Source organism: Neovison vison, chromosome 9 (genome assembly GCF_020171115.1).
Source record: "Neovison vison isolate M4711 chromosome 9, ASM_NN_V1, whole genome shotgun sequence".
Lineage (NCBI taxonomy): Eukaryota > Metazoa > Chordata > Mammalia > Carnivora > Mustelidae > Neogale > Neogale vison.
This window is the reverse complement of record NC_058099.1, coordinates 19,877,235-19,901,860: the sequence shown is the minus strand read 5'-3', so window position 1 is coordinate 19,901,860 and position 24,626 is coordinate 19,877,235. Positions and strand designations below refer to the sequence as shown.

Sequence of the window (24,626 nt, the reverse complement as noted above, 5' to 3'; positions counted from 1 at the left end):
AGGTGGGAAAGGGGCACAGGGGCTCCTTTTGCCCATCACTTCCCCCGTGTGACATCCCGGGGCGCCCACTGCTCCAGTAGTAAGCAGTTTGGGGCTGGAGGTGCTGTTGGATGGGCACGCCAGCTTGGGCCCCAGGCACAACCGAGGCTGCCTTTGTTGATCAGACAACCAACTGCAGCAGCCATAGCCACAACGTCAGACAGCTTGGCGCTGGCAAAGCAGCCTCTGGGGCCGGGGGGGAGGCTATGCTGGAGTGAGGAGGGGCCACCCTGCTGTTGGCCCAACTGGTCTTCAGTCCTGGCTTCACAGCCAGCTAGCTGTGTGACACGACCATTCTGTACCTGAGATTCTCCATCTGTGAATAGGGCAGTCAGAGCCCCTGCCTCACAAGGTGCTGGTGGGGATACAGTGAATTTACGAAGGGCAGGTTCTGGGAATAATGCCTGGCATGGGATCCCTGAACAAGAGTTGTCAGCCCCATTTTGCAGATGAGGAAACCCGGCTCAGAGGTAGGCAAGGACTTGATCAGGAGTGCCCAGCCATCCAGTGCTGGAGCTGGAACTGGAACTGGGGGCTCTTGCCTTGGAATCCAGGACTCTTTCTTCTGCCCCTCCTACCCCCCCAGTGTCCCTCAGTAGGGATGTCTCTTTCACTTGCGGCCCTACCCCTTGAGCTGTTGTAATGTGCTCCTCCCAGCCATCATATTGTGGGGGAGGAAGCCCCGCGCTCTCTGCCTATCTGATTCCCCGGAGTTTGACACACACAAGTGCTAAGCTCCGGCAACACTGGATGGTGCTGCTATGCCGCTCCCCCATCCCGAGGCGGTGACATTCTCAGAGTCAGCGGCTCCTGGGCTGCAGGACCCTGGGTTAAATCGCAGCCGCCCACAGGGATGTGAGCAGCGTGGGGTTGGGGTGTGACGGGAAGCCCGGGCGGGTGATTGGCTCCATCCTGCCCAGAGCAGGAGCCAGTGGCTTTGCACTGCCCCAGCCTGGGTGGGGAGCCCTTAGCATGCCTATGGGGTACATGGCTCGGGGATCCCAGCGCCAGGGGCTGCCACCATCAGCGATGGCTGCCTCTCTCTCCAGAGCGGCACTTGAGGGGCCAGGCCAGGCCCCAGGGACCGGGCACGGGGGAGCCAGGACCTGTGCATGCATGCGTGTGAGTGTGAGCATGTAACGGAGCAGCCGGGGCTCCTTGCCGGCGGAAGGACTGAGGACTGGCTGCTGGAGGAGGGGGACGCTTCCTGAGACATCGTGCTCTCCCCCTCCTCCTCCTCCTCCTCCGATGAAAGTGACTTGGGAAATCAGAGTTTTCTTTGATGGAAGAAAGAAATCCAGAGCAGCAGCGCGGTGGCGGGCTGGACAGGGTGTGTATTTGGAAAGGAGGAAGAGGAGGAGGAGGAAGAGGAGGAGGGCAAAGAGGAGGAGGAGGAGGAAGAGGAGGAGGGGCGAGTGATGCAAGGGTTTTGAAAACGCTACCTAGATGTGGGAGGTGGAACCTGGTCATTTGGTTCTGCTTTTCCCAGCAGGTATCGCTCCCCTGGGGAACTTGGGTAAGTCCATAAATAGCTCTGCTGACACAAAGAAGCTCTGTCTGGGGACGGCGGCCGCTTGACACGGGCGGCCAGGAGCTGCCACAGCCACGGCCGCCCGCCCGCCTGCGGGAGGAGCCCGGTGGAGACCGGGCTGGCGGGCTGGCTGGCGGGAGCGGCCAGGAGTCTGCTGGGTCCCTGCTGGAGTGTGCTGGGTAGGTGCCTTGGTGACGGGGTGGGTGTGTGGTAGGCGGGGGTGGGGAGGGCTCTTGTCCAGGCCACCCCATGCCCCTGTTCCTATTGTTTCTTCCCCAGGGCAGCCATTGATAGGCACGTTGCAACTAAATCGTGTGTGTTACGCTGAGATAGCTGTTGTGTGTGTATCTGTCTGTCGGTCGATCTTTCTCAGGGTGGGGACCCACCGGGAGAGGAGCATGCTACCCCTGTGTGCTGCTCTCCACTTCTAGGCTGGTCAGCAGGTTTTTCTTTCTGGGAGAAAGGAATGTTTAGTGACCACGAGTTGGGACATTGCATGGGGAGGGCGCGCTCCGCCAGCTATGCCGGTGATCATGTCAGGGATGCTGACTCTACTCCAGACACCAGGGGTGGCTGCTCTCTCGCCTAGTTTCGGGTCAGGCAAGGAGGTGGTCTGGGGTGGGGGTAGGGTGGGGGGTGGGGAGGCGGGTCTTAGCCAGCAGGGGTGGGGGAGGGCAGGGGGAGTGTTTGCCTCTGATTCCAGAGACTTCTGCTGAAATGTCCACAGGAAGCACAGGCAGGAGTGCTCTGCCGCCCCCTGAGCCCTTTGAGAAGCGTCCTGCACCTGCTCCCTGGGCTCTAGATGAGAACTGCAGCGGGGCGGGGAGGGGGTGAATGTTAGGGACTTGCTCACCCCACAGAGCTAACCGCAGTGAGGGCTTAGAAGCCAATTTTTTTTTCGACTTGGAAGCCCCACATTTCTACTCTTGTCCTGAGATGTCTGGGAAGACCCTTGGCGCCCTGGGACATCTGCGTCATGGAAGAGCCATGGTCCAGGTTGGGAAGGGGCTGTGTCCACACAGCAGGTATTTGCCCAGGACCAGGATGGAGGACTTCTGCTTCCTGGAGCAGTGAGGACAGGGTACATGGGTGCCATTACCTTACCTGAGTCTCATAGTTCAACTCTGAATCTGGCACTCCTGGCTTGAGATACCTAGTGGAGCCCAGAGCCACCAGGCCCCTCACTGAAAACTTTGCACACCCTGCTGCCCTCAGGCCCGTGGCTGGGGGCTACTGTCGGGCTCCTCTGTCCAGGTGGCTGAAGTGGGTGTATCTCTCAGAAGGAAGGAGCTGCAGTGCCTGCGGATCCCAGCCAGGGCCCTGAGGCCATAGTCAGAGTTTCCACCAGGGCCCCTTGAGTCCTCCGTGGCCAGCCAAGGGCACCTCCCTTCTTCCCCAGCCCTAGCATGTGGCATGGCTTAGCCCAGGGCGGGCCCTTCAGGGAGCCAAGTTCCACCGCAGGGCTTGCAAAGGCCCAGCCTGGCATCGAAAACAGCCAGGGGGATGGTGAAGATGGAGGTGGCTGAGGCGAGGGACCCTCCCCACCCCCACCCCACTGTTGGGAAGTCTCCAGGGCCTTGAACCATCCAACATCCTTGATGGGACTGCTGATTCTAGTACTTGGTATCAGGGCAACCACCCCCTCACCCCACCCCCAGCTTGCTTGCCTTTGCACATGTTCCCACTGCCCAGAAAACCCATTTCTTCTCTTCAGGTCTTAATGCTGGAGAACCCAAGCTTCTACAGCTAGAGCAAATACGGCCACGGGGACCTGTCTGTCCTCTGGTGGTGGCATCCAGGGTGGTTCCTTGATGTCTTCTTTGCATGGGATCTGGACCGTATTCATCTCTGGGTCTCCAGGGTCTAGCCTGGGACCCAGGCCGTGGTGGGAAAGGGCCAGGATGGGCTTTCCTTAAGGATAAGCCCTGACGTCCCAGTCAGCTCTTTCTGTCTGTCTCCTAGCTCTGTGTGGCAGACAGTGGTTTCTACCAACTTGCGGGCCTAGGGAGGAGTCTCTTTGGAGGAGCCCTAGTTTCTGTGTGGGGCCGAGAGGCTATTTTGCTCCCATAGGGCCAAGGGGTGGTGGTGGGGTTGGGGATTTGACAGGAGGTGAAACAAGGAGAAAGTTAGCTTCAGCCTGTCTGAGGTCACAGGGGAGCCTACTCAGGGGTCATGCTGGGCTGGGTGGTGCTCACACCAACATCGAGATGGAAGGGGCAGCTCCGGCTGCTTCGAATGCAATGTTCCTGGTCCTTTGCACGGACTACAGCGGCTTGGAACCCATCTTGGGCCCCCTTGGGATGCTGCCAACCATGGAGGAGGACCCGGGGTTTTGTGTGGGGCTGATTCTCAGCCACTGGGCTGCCTGGCTTTCCCAGAAGGGGCACAGTTGAGGAGGGAGTACCTTTGCCCAGCTGGGCTCCTGGAGGCCCTTAGAGCTTCTTCCCATTTACTAACCCAAGGGCCTGGAGAGGGCTGAGTCCATTTGCCTTCTGGACAGATAGGGGACTAAGGCCGGAGAGGAAGGACTTGCCTGAGGGAACATTCAACAGCCAAGTGGGGTCGAGAACCCAGGTCTCCAATTTTCCATCCCAAAGTCTTCTCTATCACACCAACTAGATGACTCAAAGCACCTAGCTTTCATCTTGATGTTCCCTCTTTTTTGTGCTCCCCAGTGACCCATTACTTTCTAGAACCCCCTGGCTTGCCAGCTAGAGCCTGGCTCTCCTCTGAAAATCTGTAGGGAAAGCCCTTGCTTGGTCAATGGGCCAAAGACTGAGGCCCACTCTAGCTCCTACTCACTGATCTCAGGCAAACATGCCCTCCACCCCCACACCATGCCTCAGTTTCCCATTTGGAGCAACTGGGAACGTACCAGGTCCCTTGTAGGGATCCAGTTCTTTGGTTCTCTGTGGACTCTTCTCTTCCTGGGTTCTGTGAGTCACCGGTCAGGGCAAGGGTCTGGCGGAACAGGGAGGCAGCCCCTAAACTGTTACTCGGGCATTTTTGGTCAGAGGCTTTCTCCTGTAAGCTGGAGCCCAGGCCAGGGCTGGGAGCTTTGTTGTTTGCAGAGCCAGGCCGTTTCCAAGATGTCATTGCCCAGGGAAAACCGTCATTCCTCCCAGGGATAAACAAGGCTGCTATGGCTCAGCCCGCTAAGCCCAGAGAGGCTGGAGCCACTCACAGCAGGCCAGCCAGGCTCAGCCCCCAGGGAGCTGCCACCTTCCCCTGCACAGCCAGCTGCGCCCAGGCATCTGGGGTGGGGGTGGGGGTGGGTCAGGATTGGGGACAGGGGTGCTACGCATATGACCTGCTGGGGAGATCAGAGTCTCCAGGCAAGGGGGGTGCGGGGGGGGGGCAGTGGCGGGGGTGGGGGTTGTCCCAGGATTCCTTCTTGCTCTGGCAGTGGGCCTCTGTCATCACTCCAGATGTATGGATAGCTGCCAGGTGTGCTCTCTGCTCCAGGTGGCCTGGGGCTTGTCCCCTTTCCCTGCCTGCCATGGGCCAGCCTGCTTGCACCTGGTACCATGAGATGAGGCTGCTGCTGGAGAACTGTCAGTGGCTCCCAACTTAGAAAGGCAGGGGGTGTAATAAGTTCCTTGGAACCCCGGGCTTGCTTTTCCCCATGTAGCCAGGGCTTTCTATGGTGTCCTCGGTTACCTCTTGGTAGGGTTAGCCTCAGGCTACTAGCAGGAACCAGGCATTCGGGGCAAGGTGGCAGAGGGCGGGGGGAGAGAAGAAGCTGGGCAGGGTTTCTGGGAGCCAAGTGGCTGGCCATAACCTTGGACAAAGGCTAGGGGCAGCCAGGGGAGGGCCATGGAATGGGAGGGAGTGTGGCCCTGCAGCTCCTTAGGTTAGGGGTCGAAAGCGATGCCCATCCTGGACACGGAAAGCTTCACTGCTCAGACCTTGATTGACGGAGTTCCCAGCTGATCTCAATAGCGGCTCTGAACTTGCCCTCTCTGCCTCCCTCCCTTCCTTCCAAAGGCGTTAAATATCGGCTATGCACCACGCACTGACCGAGGACTGGAGGTGTAGGCATAAAGGGCCTGGGGCTAAAGATGGGCACGTGGTGAATGGTAACAGCACAGCTCTGATGGGGAGACTCAGGGAGGGGGAACCCTGGGGAAGCTTCTAACCCAGCCTGGGAGCCTCAGCAGAGCTTCCTGCAGGAGGTGAGGCGGAGTCTGGATGCATGGGTGCTTAGCCGTGGAAGGAGCAGGTCTCCATCCCTCCCCCTCTCCACCCCCCGTCTGCCCACCCTTCCGTAGCGTGGACGTGATTCCTGCCCCACCGGAGAAATCACCTGTGTGTGTCCAGGCGCTGTTCTAATCCCAGGGGAGGTTTCCTAGTGTGTGTTGTATAGGGGTGTGGGCTCTGGACTGGAGCTTGACAGCTGGGCGCCCTTGGGCAAGACACTGACTCTCCCCTTGCCTCCATCTCTTCAGGTAGCGGGCCCAGCCTCACTGGGCTAAAGGAGAGGATGTGTGTGCATGGGAGTTTCCTGGGCACTGAGGCTGAATCAAGGCAGCCGCTGAGGGCCGCTAGCACCTTACCTCACGGCAGCTATTATTGAACGAGGTGATCTGGGCAAACAAGGCGCTTGGCACAGGGTCTGACGTAGAGCTGGCTTTCCAGGAGGTGGTGCCGAGGCTTCTTGGCAGGGGGTAGGGATGGTGGGGGGCGGGGTGGGAGTTGGCACATGCTTCTGAGATGTGCACCGAGAAGGCGGGGGATGGGGGCTCATGGTGGAAGGAGGGAAAGGGGGGGTGGACCCTGAGATGAGGGCTTTTGTTTGTCTTTTAAATAAACTTCAGTTGAAATGCAACATCCTTAGAGAAAGATTAGAACTACCCAGCTGATGAGTTTTCACAAAGTGAATAAACTCTGCAGGTCAAGAAATAGAACATTCTTGGGGTGCCTGGGTAGCTCAGTCGGTTAAGCCGCTGCCTTTGGCTCAGGTCATGATCCCAGGGTCCTGGCATCGAGGCCCGCATCAGGCTCCTTTCTCAGCGGGGAAACTGCTTCTCCCTCTGCCTGCTCCTCCCCCCCCCCCCCCCGCCGGCGTGTGCTCTCTCTCTCTCTCAAATAAATAAATAAAATCTTAAAAAAAAAAAAAAGGAAAGAAAGAAATAGAGCATTCGAGTACCCCAGAAATACCCCACACCGCCCTAAAGGTGACCCCTATCTTGACTTCTCGCATTGATCAGCCTTGCCTGATTTTGAACTTGGCGTCCCCAGAATCACTGAGCATGTGCTCCTTCATGCTGACTTCTCTAGGTCCACAGATAGATGAGGAGAATGGTCAGCATTCCTGTACCAAGCTTTCTTTTGTTCGTTCTCACTCTTGTATTTCGCTGTGTGACTATCCTGCAACTTATCCATTCTACCGTGGAACCTTTGTGTTGTTGCCAGTTGGAGGTTATCATGAAGAGCACTGCTGTGAGTGGTCCCATAGATGTCTTTCGATGCACCGCACATACTTTCCTGTTGGGTAAATACGTAAGGTTTACAATTGCTGAGTCATAAAGCGGTATATAATTAGCTTTAGCAGATAGTGTCATATAATCTTCCAAAGTGCGACACCAGTGTGCCGTCTGCGAGCTTTGTACGAGAGCCTCTGTTACTCCACATCCTCACCCACGTTATTGGTATTAGATATTACGATAACTAAATGTGCATTTAATTTGCATTTCCTGGGTGACTAATGAGTTTCAGGACTTTTCCCCGTGTTGATTGGCCACCTCTTAGTGAATCGCCTCTTCAAGCATCTCCCCGCTCAGCTTTCTCCTGGGTTGTCTGTCTTTTCATTACTGGTTTGTGGGAGCTTAAAAAATATTCTGCTTGCGTTTTCACTGTGGGATGTACACATTGCAAAATCTCCTCCCACTCTGTGTCTTGCCTTTTCATTCTTCTGAGGAGGGTACCCTCTGAAGAAGGCAAGCTCTTAATGCAGCCCAACCTGTCATCTTTTGCTCTTCGGAGAGTGCCCACTGAATCCTGGCTTTTGGCCTATTACAAAGTTGTGGCTATATTCTTTGTTATCTTCCAGAAGTTCCATTGTTTTAATTTTTTTCCAAGATTTTATTTATTTATTTGACAGAGATCACAAGTAGGCAGAGAGGCAGGCAGAGAGAGAGGGGGAAGCAGGCTCCCCGCTGAGCAGAGAGCCCAACATGGGGCTCGATCCCAGGACCCTGGGATCATGACCTGAGCCGAAGGCAGAGGCTTTAACCCACTGAGCCACCCAGGCACCCCCAGAAGTTCCATTGTTTTATGTTTTATATTCCGGTCTCAAATCCACTTGAAATAGATTCTTATGTCTGGTGGATGTAGAGGTCAAGACTCATTTTCTCGGGGTCGTTATCCAATTAACTAAAAAAAGAAATCCTTTCTTTCTGTAAGGGGTCATGGGTCATCATCTTTGTCAGAAATCAACAGACAATACACGTGTGGTTGATTTGAATTTGGAAGGATGAGTAGGAGTTTGTCCCATGGACAAGAGAGGGGAGGGCGTTCTAAGTAGGAACAGTGAGCAGAGGTTTCAAGGCGCCTGAGAGTAGAGTGTGTTGGGGAATCTTCAAACAATTTAGACCAGCTGGAGGGAAGGGAAGAGAAATGGTGTGGTGGGGAGGTCAGCTGGCCAGGGCAGAGCACACAGCATAAGGAGTGGGAACTATCCCAGAGGGAAAGAATGGTTTTCTGGGAGAGAGGAATATAATCAGGTTCTTATGAGGGAGATGAGAGAAAGTCCCATCACAGGAGGAGGCAGGAGGATGGCTTAGGAGCAGACTACAAACCCAGACGACCCCAGCCTCAACATCACCCCCTAGCAGAGAGCTTGTCGGCTTCAGGGAGGCGGTGGTAGACGGATCAGCATGCCTGGGGCATTGGAGGTAACCTTCGGCCGCAGGGTAGTGGCTGAGTCCAGTGGGCAGATACCCATTCTAGTGTCCTGGGATGGAAGAGCCCCCACCCCCCAGACTCCCAGCACTGCGGGCCCCGATAGAAGAGTATTTTAGGAACTGGGGCACACAGACAAAGGTTGGGGCTCCTGGGAGAGGGGGTACTTTCTGCTTTTCTTGCCCTGGATGTACCCAGAGAGAGACCTGGCCATACCTTGGGCTGGCTGAGACTCAGAGCTGGGCAGACTCCTCTAGAAGATGTGACCTAGAGAGGGAAGTAATTTGGCCCAGGCCAAGGGAGCCAGACTGACCCAGCCTAGGGGAAACTGAGCTCAGGCTCTGCTGCCTCTCCAGCCTCCGGGGCCTTTGGTATGGGCCTCAGTTTCTTCCCCTTGAAATGTACAGATAACAGTGCCCCTGTTTTAGGGCTGTGGTCAGAACGTGCCAAGTGTCATCTCCCAGGGATGCAGGGAGGGACTGATAATGATGACACTGATGATAGTAATAAGTATGATTTCAGGAACTAGAAATGTTTCTTGAGCACCTGCTATGTGCCAGGCCGCTTTGTGTGGATTCTCTTCCAACAAGGCTGTGGTGTGTAGGTACTAGCTACTTACATCACTATTTACAGATGAGAAAATTGAACCTAGAACGTAAGCAGCCTGCCCAGAGATAAAGGGCACCAAGGGAGGAAATGGCAGAGGCAGAATTTGAACCTAACTCTGTCTCCAGATCTCCGTTCTTCCCCAGCATTCGGCTTCCCTCTGCCACCTCTGGCTCTGAAGGCACTTTCTGTTCCCCCAAGCTGTTGCATGGTGTGAAGCTTTCGATTTGGGCTTGGTCCCTGGTACCTGCCGTGAGAGGAAGACAGGTGGTGGAGAGGAGAGGCACCCCAGCGGGCTGAGCACTGCCTCCCGCCCCACTGGGTGGGGGGTATCACACTAAATCAGCCACAGGGTTAGGAAGTGAGATGCAACCCCAGGCCCGCCTGATTCCAAATCCCGGTCTCATGACCACTGTGCTATTTGTGCCCTTCCCTGGGGTCCTCCTAGCTTGGCAGAGCTTTTCTGTTTGATCAGTCTAGCATAGGACATCACAGAGAAGCCACACACTTCTGCCTCTCCCGCACATGAAGTGGCCCCTGGAGGGAGACAGTCTGGAAAGATTACCAGCTGTAGGGAATCACCCGCCAGGTGAGTCGGACACCTGCCCCTCAGTGTCCATCAGTTTGGGCTATGAGCAGGGTCCCCTGTGTCTGGGGTGGCTCACCGTGCCTCTCAGCACCTGCCCCAGAGGGATGCTGGGTGGGGTCTTTTGAAGGAAGGGAGAGATAGGGGTGAGGACAGGCGGTAAGGGGGCCAGAAAAGAGGCCATGGGGTAGTAGAAAGAGCTGGCTTTGGAGCTCTGCTGCCTGTGGTTTCCATGTGATTCCTCTACTTTCTTGCTTGGTGATCCCGCACGTTGCTGACCCTCTCTGAGTCCCAGTCCCACTTTCCTTATTTGCCAAATGGGGCCTGCGGTACCGACCATACAGGGCTGCTGGGATTGAGAGAGTGTATGGAGAGCAACTGTCTTGGTGCCTGGTGTTTGGGAGACCCTCAGTTCATGATCCACCCACCACCCCCCCGTCATTATCACTGTTTTCTGTTTCCATCATCTCTGGCTCCACCTTCCCTATCTCGACAGCATCACACAGACACAGCTCTCGGGGTGAAGTCCAAATTCCTGAGTGTACCCATGCTTCTGCTTGTGGAACCACCCACACTTCCTTGAATGTTCCATGCTGTCTTTGGCTTTGGCCTGGGTATCCTCTCCCATCCCTGTCCCCCATCCTTGTCCTCCTCCAAGAGCCATCCCCATCTTTCCTGTACTTCCATAGCCCCCTGGGGTGGGGGGGAAGTATAGTGGGAGAGTGACATGGGCCCCTCGCCTGCTTCTTTGCCCCATAGACCAGCACCTTCAGGGAAGGGAAGGTGTCTTGCCACTGTTTTTCTTGCACGGGTCCTGGTGCGTGACTGGGGCTCTGTCGGTATTTGCTGAGTAACACTGGGGGTTGCTGGGGGGAGTAAGTGAGCCAGGGACACAATCCTGATGAGCTAGACAGGGCCTGCCCAGGGCCGTGAGAGCAGGGCGGGCCGGACATTGGCAGGAGAGCAGAGAGCCCTCTAGCCAGGGCATCCCAGGGAGCACTTCGCTGGGCTCTGGGGGGTGGGGGGTGGGGTGGACTTGAGAGGTGCAGACAATAGGGAAGTGAGACAGTGAGTGGATCAGGCAGAGAAAGGGGGTGCCAGGTGGGAAGGGGAATGGTGGCAGAGCCCACAGGGGGCTGGTTCTGAGCAGAGAGCCCATAGCTGGGGCCTGAGAGGCCCTGGGACCTGGCATTCTCCTTCTGAGGGAGGCTACAGTCCCTGTGGGGACAGGGAGCAGCTGGGACAGACCTGCTCTCCACTTTCACACCTTTCAGAAGAGAAGAGAGCTGAGGTATGGAAGGGGTCTTTGGGTCTTTGGGTTGTGGGGGCTCCCAAACCAGGCTCCCACACACACATTGAAGCAGTGGGGTCTGGGTCCCGAGAGGAGTGGCTTATCAAGATGGTGATGGGGATACTTGGTCCCGGAAACTCACACGTTGGGAGCTACTTTTCCTGTCTGGTGAGAAGCTGGGCATCCAGGTTGGTGTTGGGGCACCCCAGTAAGCTCCAAAGGCCAGGCCTGGGGACACAGCCTGGCTTACCCAGGTGGCGGTGCCAAGAGTAGGGAAGCCTCTAAGAGGGGTCTCCTCACTTCCCATTCCTTAAGGATCCTTCTTTCCTGTGTACTGGCTTGGTCCTGACAATTTCTGAACTGGAAAAGCTACTTCTCTATGCCTCAGTATTGCTTTCAGTCCAGGGGTATGGATGGTATGTTCCCTGCTGTGGGGCTTGGCTCTTCCGAGTCCCCGACAGACCCAGGAGGAGTCGTGGGATCTTTTAGGAATAGAGAATTTTCGGTCTACATTCAAATTCCTCCTTCCTTCCTCTCCTGCAGTTGGGCCTCTGTGAATGGGGCACATGAGTGCGTAGCTGCCTCCAGTGAGTTTGCTAGCTCTGCATCTGGGGCCAAGGGGCGGCCGAGGTCCAACCTCTTCTGCATGGGCTCCCCATGAGACGGAGTGCTGTGTGCTGGAACTGGTCCCACACCAGGTTCTGGTCTGCATGCTTGGCCTGATTCTTTTGTATGACCTTGGGTACATCACCTTTCTTCTCTGGGCCTCATTCACCCTCTCTGTTAACAGGGGCTGCTCCCCAGAATTATCTGGGGAATCAGAAAAAAGTCAAGACGCCAATTCCCTACTTGTAGGAATCTTATCCAGTAAGTCCTGGAGTTAGGCCCAGATACAGGGTATTTTTAAGATGCTCCAACGGTGATTCTAAAGTGTACCTCTCTTTTGAGAACCAATAGTCTGGATGAGTGCTATTTTTAATGTGCAAATTAGTCTCTTGGAATCTTGGTAAAATGCAGATTCTGACCCAGCAGCTGTGGGTTGAGGGCTAAGATCCTGTATTTCCTGTGGGCTTCCAGGTGCTGCTACTGCTGCTGTCTCAGGGGCCCCACTTTAGGTACAAGATGGCCCTGTGACATTCCCTGGATTGTCCATTCATTCATTCATTCATTCATCCCTCGTCAAACACTTGAGATGGGGAATGGTGGAAGGCAAAGCCAAAGGGAGAGAGAGCCCAGACTCGCTCAGGGCTATGGAGTTGGAACTTCAACTGGAGGGCACTGGGGAGCCTTGTCAGGGCTTTAGGCCAAGGAGTGACAGAGTCAGATGTGCATAAAAGGCTCCTCTGACATGGCGACCAAAGGAGTCAGGGCCGCCGCTGAGAGGTCCCCATCAGTTCCAGTGGGAGATGACCGTGTCAGGAGGGAGGTGGTGGTAGTGGAGATGGAGGGAGTGGGGAGGTTTTTGGTTTTTTTTGCCCCTAAGTTAATCAACTTTGTTTTTAGAGCAGTTTTAGGGATTGAGAGGAAAGTATATGGAGTTCTCATATATTCCTTGTCCCCTTTCTTGCATCCCCTACCCCAATGGAATGATTCTGAAGATTTTCTAAGGGATAAGCAGGAGGTTTTGGTGACTGGCCAGAGTTGGGGGGGGGAGGGTGGTGGTGAAGGGACAGTGAGAGAGGATGATACCTGGGTCCCTGGCTTGGGCAGCTGGCGATGGCGTCCTCAAGGGAGTGGACTCATGTTTGGCTTGGGTGCGTTGAGCTGGGGGCTGGCAGGATGTGTAGAGCGCGGTCTCTGTCTCGTGGTCTGGGCTCTAGCCACACAGGTGTCCCCTGATCCACCAGGGTGCTGGCCTCCCTGCCCACCAGCAGACCCAGGGCTCAGTGTCATCGCAGAGTGGCCTTTCCCACCTGCCACTGCGTTCCCTCCCGACGCAACTTGCGGTTTTCCTGTCCGTCACCACCGCACTTTGTATCCATTACGTGTTTCTGTGGGCGAGGCCGTGGCTCATGTCAGTCCTTCCCCTCTGGCCTCGAAACTCCGCCAGCACAGGGCTTGTGTCTTTTTCATCTCCTGTCATACTCAGCAGAGCCTAGGACAGTGGGGGCAGTGCTGTCGCACGAGTACTTGGTGAACACCTGCCCTGGGATCTAGACTCAGGAGACAGGTCGGGGCTGGCAGTGGGGGCTGGGTGGTGGCCAGGTGGTGTGGATGGTGACGGTCACCTGGGGAGGGGATGGGGGCACAAGAGAGGGTGCAGGACTGAGATGGGCGAGGGCCTGGGATGGGTTCCCATCCGTGGGTCAGGAGGCCCTGGACCTGGTGAAACAGGGGTCATCAGACGGGTCGGGGGAGATCCGGGAAGGAGATGTCGAGGTTGGGTTGTCCCATGGTGGCCGTGGCTGCCCGGGGGCACGTCAGCTCCGCCCTCCTCCCACTGTACTGAGGAGCTGTTAGGAATCCTGTGTTGTGGCTGATGGAACTGCTGGCTGATGAGGCTCTGCCTGAGATCACCCAGCCGGTGCATGAGGAGGGGGTCGGTCTCCAGGGTGCTCTCCACTGGAAAGTGCTGGCCCCATGCCCCGTGTTCTGTGTCAGACTGTCATGCTGGGGATGGGGTTGGGGGGGCCGGGAGGAGAGCAGCCTGGAGGCTCTGAGCTGGCGGCAGAGGCAGGTGGTGGCTCCAGCCTCTGGGGGTCCAGGAATGAGGCTGAGGAGCGGGACCGAGGCCGGGCTGGCGGAAGGAAGCGCAGGCCCGGCCGCTGAGGTTTCTGGAAGCCAGCCTCACACCAGGGACTCAGGAGCCAAGGAGTCGCTCAGGACCCCAGAGCCAAACGCAAAGGAGCCACCCCACCTCGAAAGTCAAGCCCAGAGGTCAGAGATTCTCAGAGCCTCTACCTCTTTCCAACAGCATTCCAGCTCACAGAGCACTTTCCTGTCCTTTCTCGGACTTGGTCCCCTCAACCCTCTGGAGGGGGGGAGGTGGTGGCAGCAGGAAGTGTCCTCACTTCACGGTCCCATTTCCACGGTGGAGGAGACCAGAAGTGACAGCCTGTCCCACAGCCAGCAGAGGATGGAGTGAGGATTCCAGCGGAGGTCTTCTGGCGTGTCTGTCCGGTGTTCTGGCCGTGAGATCCGAGCTGTGTGAGGGCCACCCCGAGAGACGAGAGACAACGGTGAACCTCAGTTCATACTCCCCGCCCCCCCCCCTCCGCTGCAGTGCAGGAAGTGGTTTTTGAGGGCCGAAGGCAGAGCCCAGCATGTGTGGTGGGTGTGATGAGTCATCTCGGGGTGAGAGCTGCAGGATGACCCGGGGTCAGCAGACCTGGCTCCACATTTAGTAGCTGTGTGACATTGGGCAAGTCACTTCCAGCAGCTCACTGCCCATCCCCTCTTCCCCTACACAGGGCTCAGGAGCTGCTCTGGGAGTCCCACCTAACCCCCTCCCCAGCCTCTTCTGAGCCCGTGATTGCACTGGGGGCAAAATTTGATTAGATCCTTCGCAGCAGCTCCATAGAGAAGGCCTGGCTCATTTCCGGTGTGCTCCTAGCCAGCAAGACATGGACAGAATTAACACTGGCCTGCCAAGCCAGAGAAGCAATGGATGGACAGGAGAGATGCAGACTCCCCCCGGCAAGGGGACGGCCGCACAGAGGCCCTGGGCCAGCAGGCAGATCTCTCTGGGCCTCTGTGGCTGGATTCTCATCATTCCCACCTGTGGCAGAGCTGTCGGTCTGGGTGTTGCCTGTCAGCTGCCGGGACCCGCTTTAAGAGGCCACGGCCTCTTGATGGGCATCTGGGTCCTGGCCTGAAGACCAGTTGTCCAGCGTCTGGTTTTTTCTGCTCAATAGAGGACAGAGATCGTGTCTGACTTGTCTCCTTCCGTCCCTGCAGGGTTTCCCTCAGTGCCTGGAGCCGGAATGAATGCATGTAGGTTAGGACATATGTGTGTCCCCGTAGTCCTTCCCTTGCCCCCACATCCTGCTCACAGAACAGTGTCGACACAGCAGGGCCGTGCGCGTGTCATTCTGTTCTTCACAGGACAATCCCGTGCTCTGGCATCCCTTGTGACATAGTCTCATCTTTATCTCTTTTCCTTTCCTAATTCCTTCTCTGGCCACCCCTCCCCCCAGATTTCTGAGGTTTCCTGTATTTGTTCCAGAAGCACCCTCCCCCCAGGGCACTCCCAACCCCAGCTCACCCAGGAACACTGGCCGGACCAAACCCACGTGGGTACTCGCAGGAGCCTGATCCTGGAGCACAGGGAAGAGCCAAAGAGCTCTGGCAGGTCCTTCTTTGCCTGTATCTGCCCTAGCTCCATGAGGGGACTGCAGGTAGTGCCCAGCCTCCCCCTACCTCCCCTTCCCTCTAGACTCCTGGGTCCATCATATCGTGTGGAAAGGCCCAATGAAGCCAGGAGATACCCCTGGCTGGCAGAGTGCTGATACTAAGTCAGCCTGCAATTTCTTAGGTAACTCTCTAAGCTTCCGGGACCTCAGTTTCCCCATCTGTAAAATAAGACCGGACTAAGGATAGCCACCATGTTACCAAATGTTTCGCCTGGACCAGGCCCTGTGGGGAGCACTGAGAATAGTCCCTGTGTGAGTCCAGTGTGATACGATGGCCCTGTTCCTGGTGAGGGGACTGGACCGAGAGTTTGGGAGGCTGGCCAGAGTCGCACAGCTGGAAAGCGATACCACTGAAATCTGAACACTGATCCCCGGCCCTCTCAGGGCCCGTGGGTCCTGGGTGGTTTCTCGGCTGCCGCAGGGCGGGGGCCCTCTGGGGACAGCAGCACTTCCCCTCCTGGCTTTGTTTGGTTTGGCCTCAGTTTGGGGCAGGATTGGCAGAGGCAGGCTGACTTGCATTTCTGGTTTTGGGTCTGTGGCTGCACTTTCCCGAGGGTGGGGGAGGCGGGCTCAGGCTCAGTCCCTGCAGGGATAGGCCCTGCCCCACCCCCACCCCCCAGCAAAGGGGAAATGCGGCCTGCTCCCCTCTGGGCCGCTCAGTGCCAGGCCCCCAGGGCACCAGTTGCACTGCTTCCTTCTGTGTGTTCTTCCAGGTCAGGGGTCTGGCTAAGGAGGGAGGGTGATTGAATGTGGGGCACGGGGAGCTGGCTGTTTGTTTTCCTAGAGGAGAATGCTCCCTGGCGGGTGGGGTGAGGGGCGGAGGACTGGGCTGCTCAGGAATGAGATCAGAAGCAGGCCTTGGAAGAAGGAGCCAGAGGCCCTGCTCCAACCCCAGCTGAGCCCCCATTTGGTGCTGGTGCTCTGCGGCAGGTCTCTAGGGCCCTCTCCAGGCTGGGCCTCAGCCTTGCTGTCTGTCCATCAGCAAGGGAGCCATCTCTGTCCCTGGGAACAGTCTGATGGGGTTAAAGCGCAGACCTTGGCTTCTAGATGAGAATTCTGCATTGAGAGGCCTGCCGTCACAGTCACGAACTTTGATTCTCCATACGTGGCCGACCTTGCTTCCAGGGGTCCATGGGAAGGATGGGCTGCTGTTGGAGGCTTGAGGCTCTTCCCTCTAGACTCATTGTTCCAGTCACTACAACTGCCACCACCACCAGCATCCTGTTCAAGAACTTTAGACTTTCAGGGCACTTGGCTGACTCAGTCAGGAGAACGTGCGCCTCTTGATCTGGGGATCATGAGTTCAAGCCCCCCATTGGGTGTAGAGCCTACTTAAGGGAAAAAAAAAAGAGCTTTATGCCTTCTGTGTTTATTCTCCTGGCTTGTCACTTTTGCGTGTTGGTTATCTCATTTAATAGGTGGGAACCTTGAGACCCAGAGAGTTTAGTGGCTGGTTTTCCCTGCCTCCCCCGCTGTGTGATTTGCCCTTGGCTCCTGGCCCTCTCTGGGCCTCAGCCTTCCCCTCTGCATGGGGGATTTCGGATCATGGATGTTTCAGGGGCTGAGACTGTGAGGTGTGCGGGATCCGTGGGTGGAGTCATCTCCCACCTGCGGGTACGATTTATAGGGCAGGGAGTCCTTGCGGGTGGACACCTGTGTTCGTCTGTGCCTGAGAAGGAACTCTGGCCAGATCATCCTAGAGTCCTCTAAGGCCCACTCTGCTGCCTCACTCAGCCATCCTCTCCACTGGGGTGGGGGTCTCCCCGTTCCCCTTTCATGCTCCCAGCCCGTGGCCTTTACCCACACCGTACTTTGATATCCACTCTGGTGCTCCCAGAAGCCAGTGGGAACCTTGCCCCATGTGGGCAGCGCTCTGCTGCTGCCTTGAGCCATGGCTGGGCGGCAGACTCTCAGATAGGCGCCCGACTGGGGCTCCCCAGGCCTGAAAGGAAGTCTCAGCTATGGACCCAGCCTTTCAGTCCCAGGCATGCATTCCTACACATCTCTATGATCCCCAGAGACATGGGGCCACTTTTCCCTTGGTGAGTTCTAGGTGGCCACGGCCTCTTGATGGGCATAGCCCGGACTCCAGGTAGTTCTTGCCCCAGCATTCTGAGTCCTTGGGTGCAATGAGGGGCACAGTCCAGGCTTGATACCTGCTTCCCCCCATGTGGTTGCGGCTCTGTAGATACTCCTGCCTCCTCCCCTGAGCTCCGGTCTTCCTGTGAGCAAGATCCCTCTCAGACTTCAACAAGGGCACTATTTTTCCCTTTGCAAACGAAACCTGTAGGAATCCAGCAAGAAGGCCGAGGTGAGGTTCAGACGGTTGCATGTCAGGCAGGAAAGGCTTTCTTCCGTCTGGAGCCCCTGAGGTTCGTCCAAACCCAGCTTAAAAACCCCTGGGTGGATCATCCCTCAGTGAGGTCCCCATGTGCAGGGACATCGGTGTCACCCGAGGGTGGGCAGTATTTTGAAGTTCTGGTTTCATTCCAGTTTGCTGGTTTCAAAGAGATGCTTACGTATTCAGAGCAAGTTCTTGTTTGAGGATTTTTTAGAACTTTAGTTCAGGTAGAAGATACCCTTTGGCCAGATCCAAGGTTCTATCAGTTTGTGATTGCTCAGAGATGGCCTGGCCCCTGCTTCACTCATGGAGACACCAGAGGGCTCTTGGGAAGATCATACAGGGAGTGTTTAATTTGGTGTGGTCCTGGCAGGCGATAGGATCCAGATAATAGTGGTTACCTTTCCTTCTTTTCCTAGATGACCAACCGTGCTCTTGATGGATTAGAAAGAAGATTCAAGCCAGAAGACAAGGGTGGAAACCCATGGGCAGCAAAGCCCAAGGGGGCCTTCTGTTTCCATCTCTCACTTTAGCTTTCAGACTGTGGAGTGTCAGGTGTGGGGTTCAGGCCATTGCCTGATTTATTTCAGCCTCCAGGATGTTGGCTCACGCACAGTGACAGAACATCTCATAGCCCTCTGTTCTGAACCTTTCTTGTTTGCTTTTTGTTTCCCAGATGTCTGAGCCAGAGGCGGATGAGAAGCGAGAGATGCCCTTGGAGGAAGGGAAGGGTCTGGGTGCCGAGGACCCACCTCCGAGCAAGGACCCCTCTCCGGGCCAGGAGCCTCCTTCAGGACAAGACTTGCCACCCAACAAGGACCCCTCTGCTGGCCAGGAACCTTCGCCTGGCCAAGAGTTACCATCTAGCAAAGACTCACCTTCCTGCAAGGAACGTCCTCCAGGCGAGGAGCCGCAGCCAAGCAAGGACTCCCCACCATGCCAGGAACCCCCTGCAGCCCTGGCCCTCCCTCCCTGCCAGGACCTTCCTGCTGGGCCAGAGCCCCCTCCCAGCCAAGACCTCCCTGTCATCCAAGACGCCCCTGCTCAGGAGCTTGCTCCCTGTCAAGACCTGACCCCTGGCCAGGTCCCCCAGCCAGCTGAGGAGACAGAAAGCTCTGGGGAGCCCCCAGCAGCCACCGGGGACCCACCTGCGGCCTCCAGGCCAACCTTCGTGATCCCTGAGGTCCGGCTGGACAGTGCCTACAGCCGGAAGGCGGGGGCAGAGGGGGGCAGCCTGGCTGATGAGGAGGACGGGGAGGAAGCTGAGGAGGGGGACGAGGGTGAGGAAGAGGAGGAGGAGGACACGAGCGATGACAACTACGGGGAGCACCGTGAGGCCAAGCGCAGCAGCATGATTGAGGCGGGCCAGGCTGAGGGCGGCCTCTCCCTGCGGGTGCAGAACTCCCTGCGGCGGCGGACGCACAGCGAGGGCAGCCTGCTGCAGGATACCCGCGGGCCTTGCTTCGCCTCCGACACCACCCTGCACTGCTCGGACGGGGAAGGCACCGCGTCCTCCTGGGCCATGCCTTCGCCCCGCACGCTCAAGAAGGAACTGGGCCGCAACGGGGGCTCCATGCACCACCTTTCCCTCTTCTTCACAGGACACAGGAAGGTAAGAAGGCTGAGGGTGGCTGGGAGCTGATAATAGATGGAGAGGTAGAGAGGAAGGGGGTGTGCCTGGGAGCTGCAGGGGACAATGCTGTCCCACCCCGGGGCCTCCTGAAGCCTTCCAGGGAGACTTCTACCCATTTGACAGAGGATCCAGCCAAGGCACGGAGAGACCGAGAAGGCCTTGCCTGTGTTAAGCCCGTGACTCTGACTCCAGCAACTGTGTTCTTACAGCTCCCTGGGACTGGGGGTCCCCACCGAAGTAGAGCAGGTGTGGCCTTGCCCAAAACATGGTCTTTGGAACTGAAAGGTCTGAGTCCTTGGCTAGAGGACTGTCTTCTGTAGTAGAACAATTTAGACTCCGTCCAGGCCTAGCCAGACTAGAAATCCATCAGCCAACAGTGACAGCACACATCTACCCTGGGCTAGGATGCTACGCAACTTACTTTTTGTTGTTTTTAATTTTTTGACACAGAGAGAGAGTGAGCACATGACTTGGGGGCAGGGGCAGAGGGAGAGGGGAGAGAATCCCACGCAGGTACCACGCCCAGCATGGAGCGCCCCCTGCCACCCTGACGCGGGGCTCGATCTCACGACCCTGAGATCATGACCGGAGCCGAAATCAAGAGTTTGACGCTTAACTGACTGAGCCCACAGGCGCCCCAATTCTAAGCAGTTGAGCTGACCTCACTGACGTTCACGAAAGTCCTATGAAGGAGAGACTGTTGTGGTTCCCCGCGAATGAGGAGACCGACGCACTCTGGGGTTATCTCACTCACCCCAGGCCACGCGGTTTATAAATGTCTACCCCAGCACTGGATTCTGGCTCCAGGGCTGGAGCGCATCCCCTCCATGCTATTTGCCTCTCACAAATATTTATAAATAGATGAATAAGTGTTTATTGATTCCCTGCCATGTGCCAGGCCCTGTGCGCTGTGCCACTGTGAGGCTGCAGGGATGTGTGCGGCGGCTCTCAGCCTGCGAGCAGTGAGCCGTCTGGGGGGGAGCAGCTGGCCCAGCAGTGAAAAGATTGCATCATGGCCCCAAAGCCTGCTGGCCAGCTTGACCCTAGGCTCCATCTCTCACTTACTGTGTGACCTTAGGTGAGTCACACGGCTCCTCTGAGCCTTAGTGTTCTTCTGTAAAAAAAGAGATGAATTACACTCATGTCCTAGGGGAGGTCAAGGATGAACTGGAAGAGCCTGTTGCCTGGTGACCTTAGTTCCGGCCCAAGGCCAGGTGCGTGGGGTGCAGGTGGAGGGTAGGGTAGGGACCTGGGATTTTATGGAGGAGAGACCTCAGGGCCTCAGGCCATCAGGGAGCGTTTCTGGAGCAAGAGGCCGCTTGGCTGGGGCGTGATGGTTGAGCAGGTTTGGAATAAAGAGCGGATGAGACAGGTGTTCTGTGAAAGTGGACGTGACCTGGGCACACCGTCTGTAGAAGCGTTTGGCTAGAACAGGGGATTCCTAAAATGCAGGCATGGCAGAGACATGGCACGCATGCTGCCCTTCCTGCCTCCACACCCAGGGCAGACATGACTAATGGATTCCAGTGCATTTTCCCACTGAGCTGGGCCATGGCTTCAGGGGCCTTCTTCACCTCAGGCACTAGTGCAAAGGCTGACTTCACTGCTGCAGGGTGTTTGGGCTGGAAGGACAGGCTGGGAGACCCCACCCCCACCCCACCCCACCCCCACCGAAAAAGGCCTTAAACTTTGGGCCTGGAAATTGGAACTAAATCTAAAGAACTGGCAGTGGATCTCAGTTTCCTCGTCTGCAAACATGTGTGGTTCTAAATTTGATGTGCTCCGTAATGATCAGGAGGAGCTTATTAATACAGAGATTTCTGAGTCTCCAGCCCCAGGCTCCTAGAATCAGGATTTCCAGCAGGTGGTGCCCAGACCCTTGCATTTTAGACCAGCCCCCAGGGACTGTGCTGTTCCCCACAGCGGGAATATCACCATCTTTGGCCATTTCTTGATGCAACTAGAGAGAGTCTAGAACTCTGCCCTACCCGGGTGAGGCCTCAGGCTCACTCAGACCAGGCCCAGCCATTTCTGTCCGGCGGGCATTCAGATCCCAGGGCTCACTACCCACCAGGCCTCCCTATCCTGATTCCACACCTGCTCCCCAAGACCCTTCCATGTTCTGTTCTGTCTGTAAATACAAACACCTATATGCAGACACGCCCACACCTTCACGCAAACCCTTCTAGTTCCCCCCACAGGGCTGATCCGAGAGCCCATTTCGGGGCAGATATGCCTGGATCAGTTCTGTCAGGTTTCAGCTTCCTCCTCTGGGAGCCCTGGGTTTTCACTGGCCTCCCCCACCCTCTCTGGGCTTCTTGTTTCCTTTCTTGGGCTTGAGCCATAGCGTTGGCAGGGGCTTCAGAGGCTGTGCCCCCATGGTTTCCAGTGGCCCGGCTGCCAGTCCATCCTCGTGGACACCCTGCTCACTGAGGCCATCTGGCTTCTCCGAGAGCCCTGCCCTGCCCTGGAGGTCGAGGCTGGACCAGTGCCTGACTCTGTACCACCCCTCATGGCCCATGGGCCCGGGGTAAGTCCCTGCCCTTTCTCTTAGCCTCAGTTTCTTCATCAGTGAAATGGGTATGGTAATGATACCTCCTTTGTGGGACCTCAGGGAAGGTTAAGTAGCCCCACGTGAGTGGAGCGTTTGGGGCAGTGCCGGTTCTTGGCACTCGGTGGGTGCTCCATAAATGGGAATCGTGTTGAAGCCAAAGAGGAGGAGAGCGGTCGCAAGTGTGACAGCAGGTATGCCAACGTTCACAGAGTGCCTCCAGCTCCCTTTCCTGGCGTGCACAGCACCACTGCCTGGTGGGCGCCCTTGTCCTCGTCCTCCAGTGGGGTGACTGAGGCTGAGGGAGGAGTGTCTTGTCCCAGGCCACACGGCAAGTACTGCTGGAGCTGGGCTGTGGCCTCCCCCTGCCCAGTCCTCCCTGGCTCAACCCCAGACTCTGCATATCTCAGGCTGGTGAGGGACTGGATGTGGGGGGCTGTGGCAGGGGGGAGGCAGTGGCCTCTCACATGACTTCCATCTCCCTGGCTTGGGCCTGGTATGGGCCTGGTTTTCTCGGGAAGGTCAGTTGCTACTTACAGGCCACAGTTTCTAGGCTGTGCCAGGCAGGAGGCGAAGAGGAGAGGGGCCAAGTCTTTAGGGGAAGTCAGACAGACCTGAGTTCCAATCTCATTTCTGCCTCCTCCTTCCTGATCCCAAGTAAGACCTTGGCCAAGTTATGTCTTTCTCTGAGCTTTTCATTTTTTCTTATAAAGTGAGAGTGTTAAGTCTTCCTTGGATTTGTCCCAGGGATTCGAGAGGATTGCAGTATGTGGAAAGCGCTGTGCCCGTGGCAGGGATCCTGTTACGATGTGAGACCTAGGAGGGCCCGACAGAGCTGGTGTGGCCCTGGGCTGGTGGTTGTGCTGCTGTGTGGCTAAGCTGAGCTGCCCCGAGGGCCGGCAGCCTGTCACAGGGGCGACAGTCCCTGCATTACCCACCCTCCCTCCCCCCGCTCCCCGTCACCTTGCCCTGTTGGGTGTGGAGCGATTTCTTTCTACTGGGAGCAGGAACATCGGAACCAGACAGATCTGAGAGACGGCCCACTCGCTCTGGTCATTTTACAAACGGGCTGCCTGAGGTCCAGAGAGGAGACGACCTCTCCACCAAGGTAACTCCTGGGCCATCCCCCGGGGCCTGGCTCCCGATGCTGAGTTGAGTTGTCTCATAGCGCCCTCTGCTGCCAGACTGGCTGCCTTGCAGGCTGCCCCTTGGCTCCCCTCAGGCAGAGCCTTCATCTGCCCTTTTCCTGGGAGCCAGAGAAGCCCTGAGCACTGCTGTGTCTGGGCCCAGGTTGCTGCCCTTTAGTTCCGCTTCAGCCTGGCCTGGCGTGGCCCAGGGTCGTGGGTCAGCTTTGACAGTGAGGAGACAGAGGCTGCAGCCCCTCCCTGGCCACACTTCCTTCTCCCCTCCTCCTGCAGGGACAGGCTTGGGCAGAGGCTAACTGCCACAACAAGCTCCCCACCTGGGCGGGAGGTCAGACCAGAGCACCCCTAAGATGCCTTCCTGCTTCAAGCTGGGACAGTACCATATAGCCACCCATTTACAAAATGCTTAGAGAAGAATTATTGCCGATGTCTAGACAACGGGGGTGTTGCATTTAGACACAGTGTTTCCACAAGGTTCTACAGGGTCCACCAGGATGGGCCAGGTCAGAGAGGGGCGGGGTTTCAGGGACTGGTGCCAGGCATGGCTGGGGAGCCCCAGAAGTTGGGTCAAGACCAGTGAGAGGAACCAGGTGAGGCCCCAGTTGATAGGAGCCCTTGGTCGTGGTGGGCTTTGGAGCTAGGCCTGAAATTCCTGGTCTCTTGCCAGCTCGGGGAGCCTAGGGCCTCAGTTTCCTCCCCTGCAAATGGGGGCAGATGACAACAGATAATTCTCAGGACGGTGGTGAAGATGAAATGAGATCAAAACGTTAAAGCCCTTCATTGCAGCCCCTGGCACGTTAGTGGGGGCTCAGTAACCAGGACCATACCCACCGCAGCTGGAGGTCAGCGAGTGCTGGTGCATACCAGGCAATGGGCTAGGCTCTTCCTGTGTGTTCACTTAGTTAATTTGCACCACACCCCGATGTGCTGGGTCTGGTTATTATCCCCATTTTACAGATACAGAGACTGAAGCACAGAGGGAGGTTGTAACTCAGCTAACGTCAGTGAGCTCAGAAATCACTGAGGTAGGATTCCAATCCAGGCAGTTTAGAAGTGACATTCTTAACCACAACTATTATTATAGTTATAATTACAGTAAGAATTATAGTTATTATTCCAGGGGGAGGGAGCTCCTAGTGCCTGGAGTGGCCGGGTGGGGGCCAGGGCGGCCCCAGGGATTCCTGCCTGGAGTGAAGGGAGGCTCCCCTCCATTTCCCTTTCAGCAGGGAGGGCCCCGTAGAGTAGCAAGGCGGTAGGGGGCAGATGGGAAGGAGAGGCCTTTAGTGTGCTGGGTACTGGGAAGGCCTTGCTGTTGCTCCCGGAGAGGGGAGCCTTGGGGGCCACTGTAGGGCTGACCCTGACTTTCTGGCTCAGTTTTTTCTCTGTCTAGCCTGCAGCCACACCCTCCCCCACAATGCCTGGGTTTCCCCAGATGCTCTGGGGGTCAGCGCCCAGGGCCTGGGCTATCAGGCTGATTGGTGTGGGTTGGTCTCGGCTGAAGATGACCCCCTCCCAGCAGTGGAAGGAAGAGCCCATTTCCCAACAGTGCAGAGGCTGGGGGTGTGGGCAGGGCGGGAGTGGCCCCCAGGCCCATTGTGTGGGCTCGATAAAGTACGGAAGCTGAGGTTAGAATGGGAGGAAGCCCAGC

The 24,626-nt window shown here is 56.9% G+C and overlaps 1 protein-coding gene across 7 annotated transcripts in view; it reads left to right on the top strand.

The window, feature by feature from the left end:
- RGS3 (regulator of G protein signaling 3) overlaps nt 1-24,626 on the top strand; it is an 85,971-nt gene that overhangs the window by 52,619 nt on the left and 8,726 nt on the right. For 2 of the 7 annotated variants that reach the window (XM_044265072.1, XM_044265080.1), the window contains one exon: nt 18,326-19,261. In XM_044265072.1, coding sequence (XP_044121007.1) covers nt 18,326-19,261 — 936 coding nt within the window. Of the gene's footprint in view, nt 1-1,342; nt 1,370-1,442; nt 1,556-1,696; nt 1,750-10,911; nt 10,957-15,946; nt 16,022-18,325; nt 19,262-24,626 lie in introns of those variants that run through there. The other 5 variants (XM_044265077.1, XM_044265074.1, XM_044265075.1 and 2 more) reach the window with 5 other exon arrangements.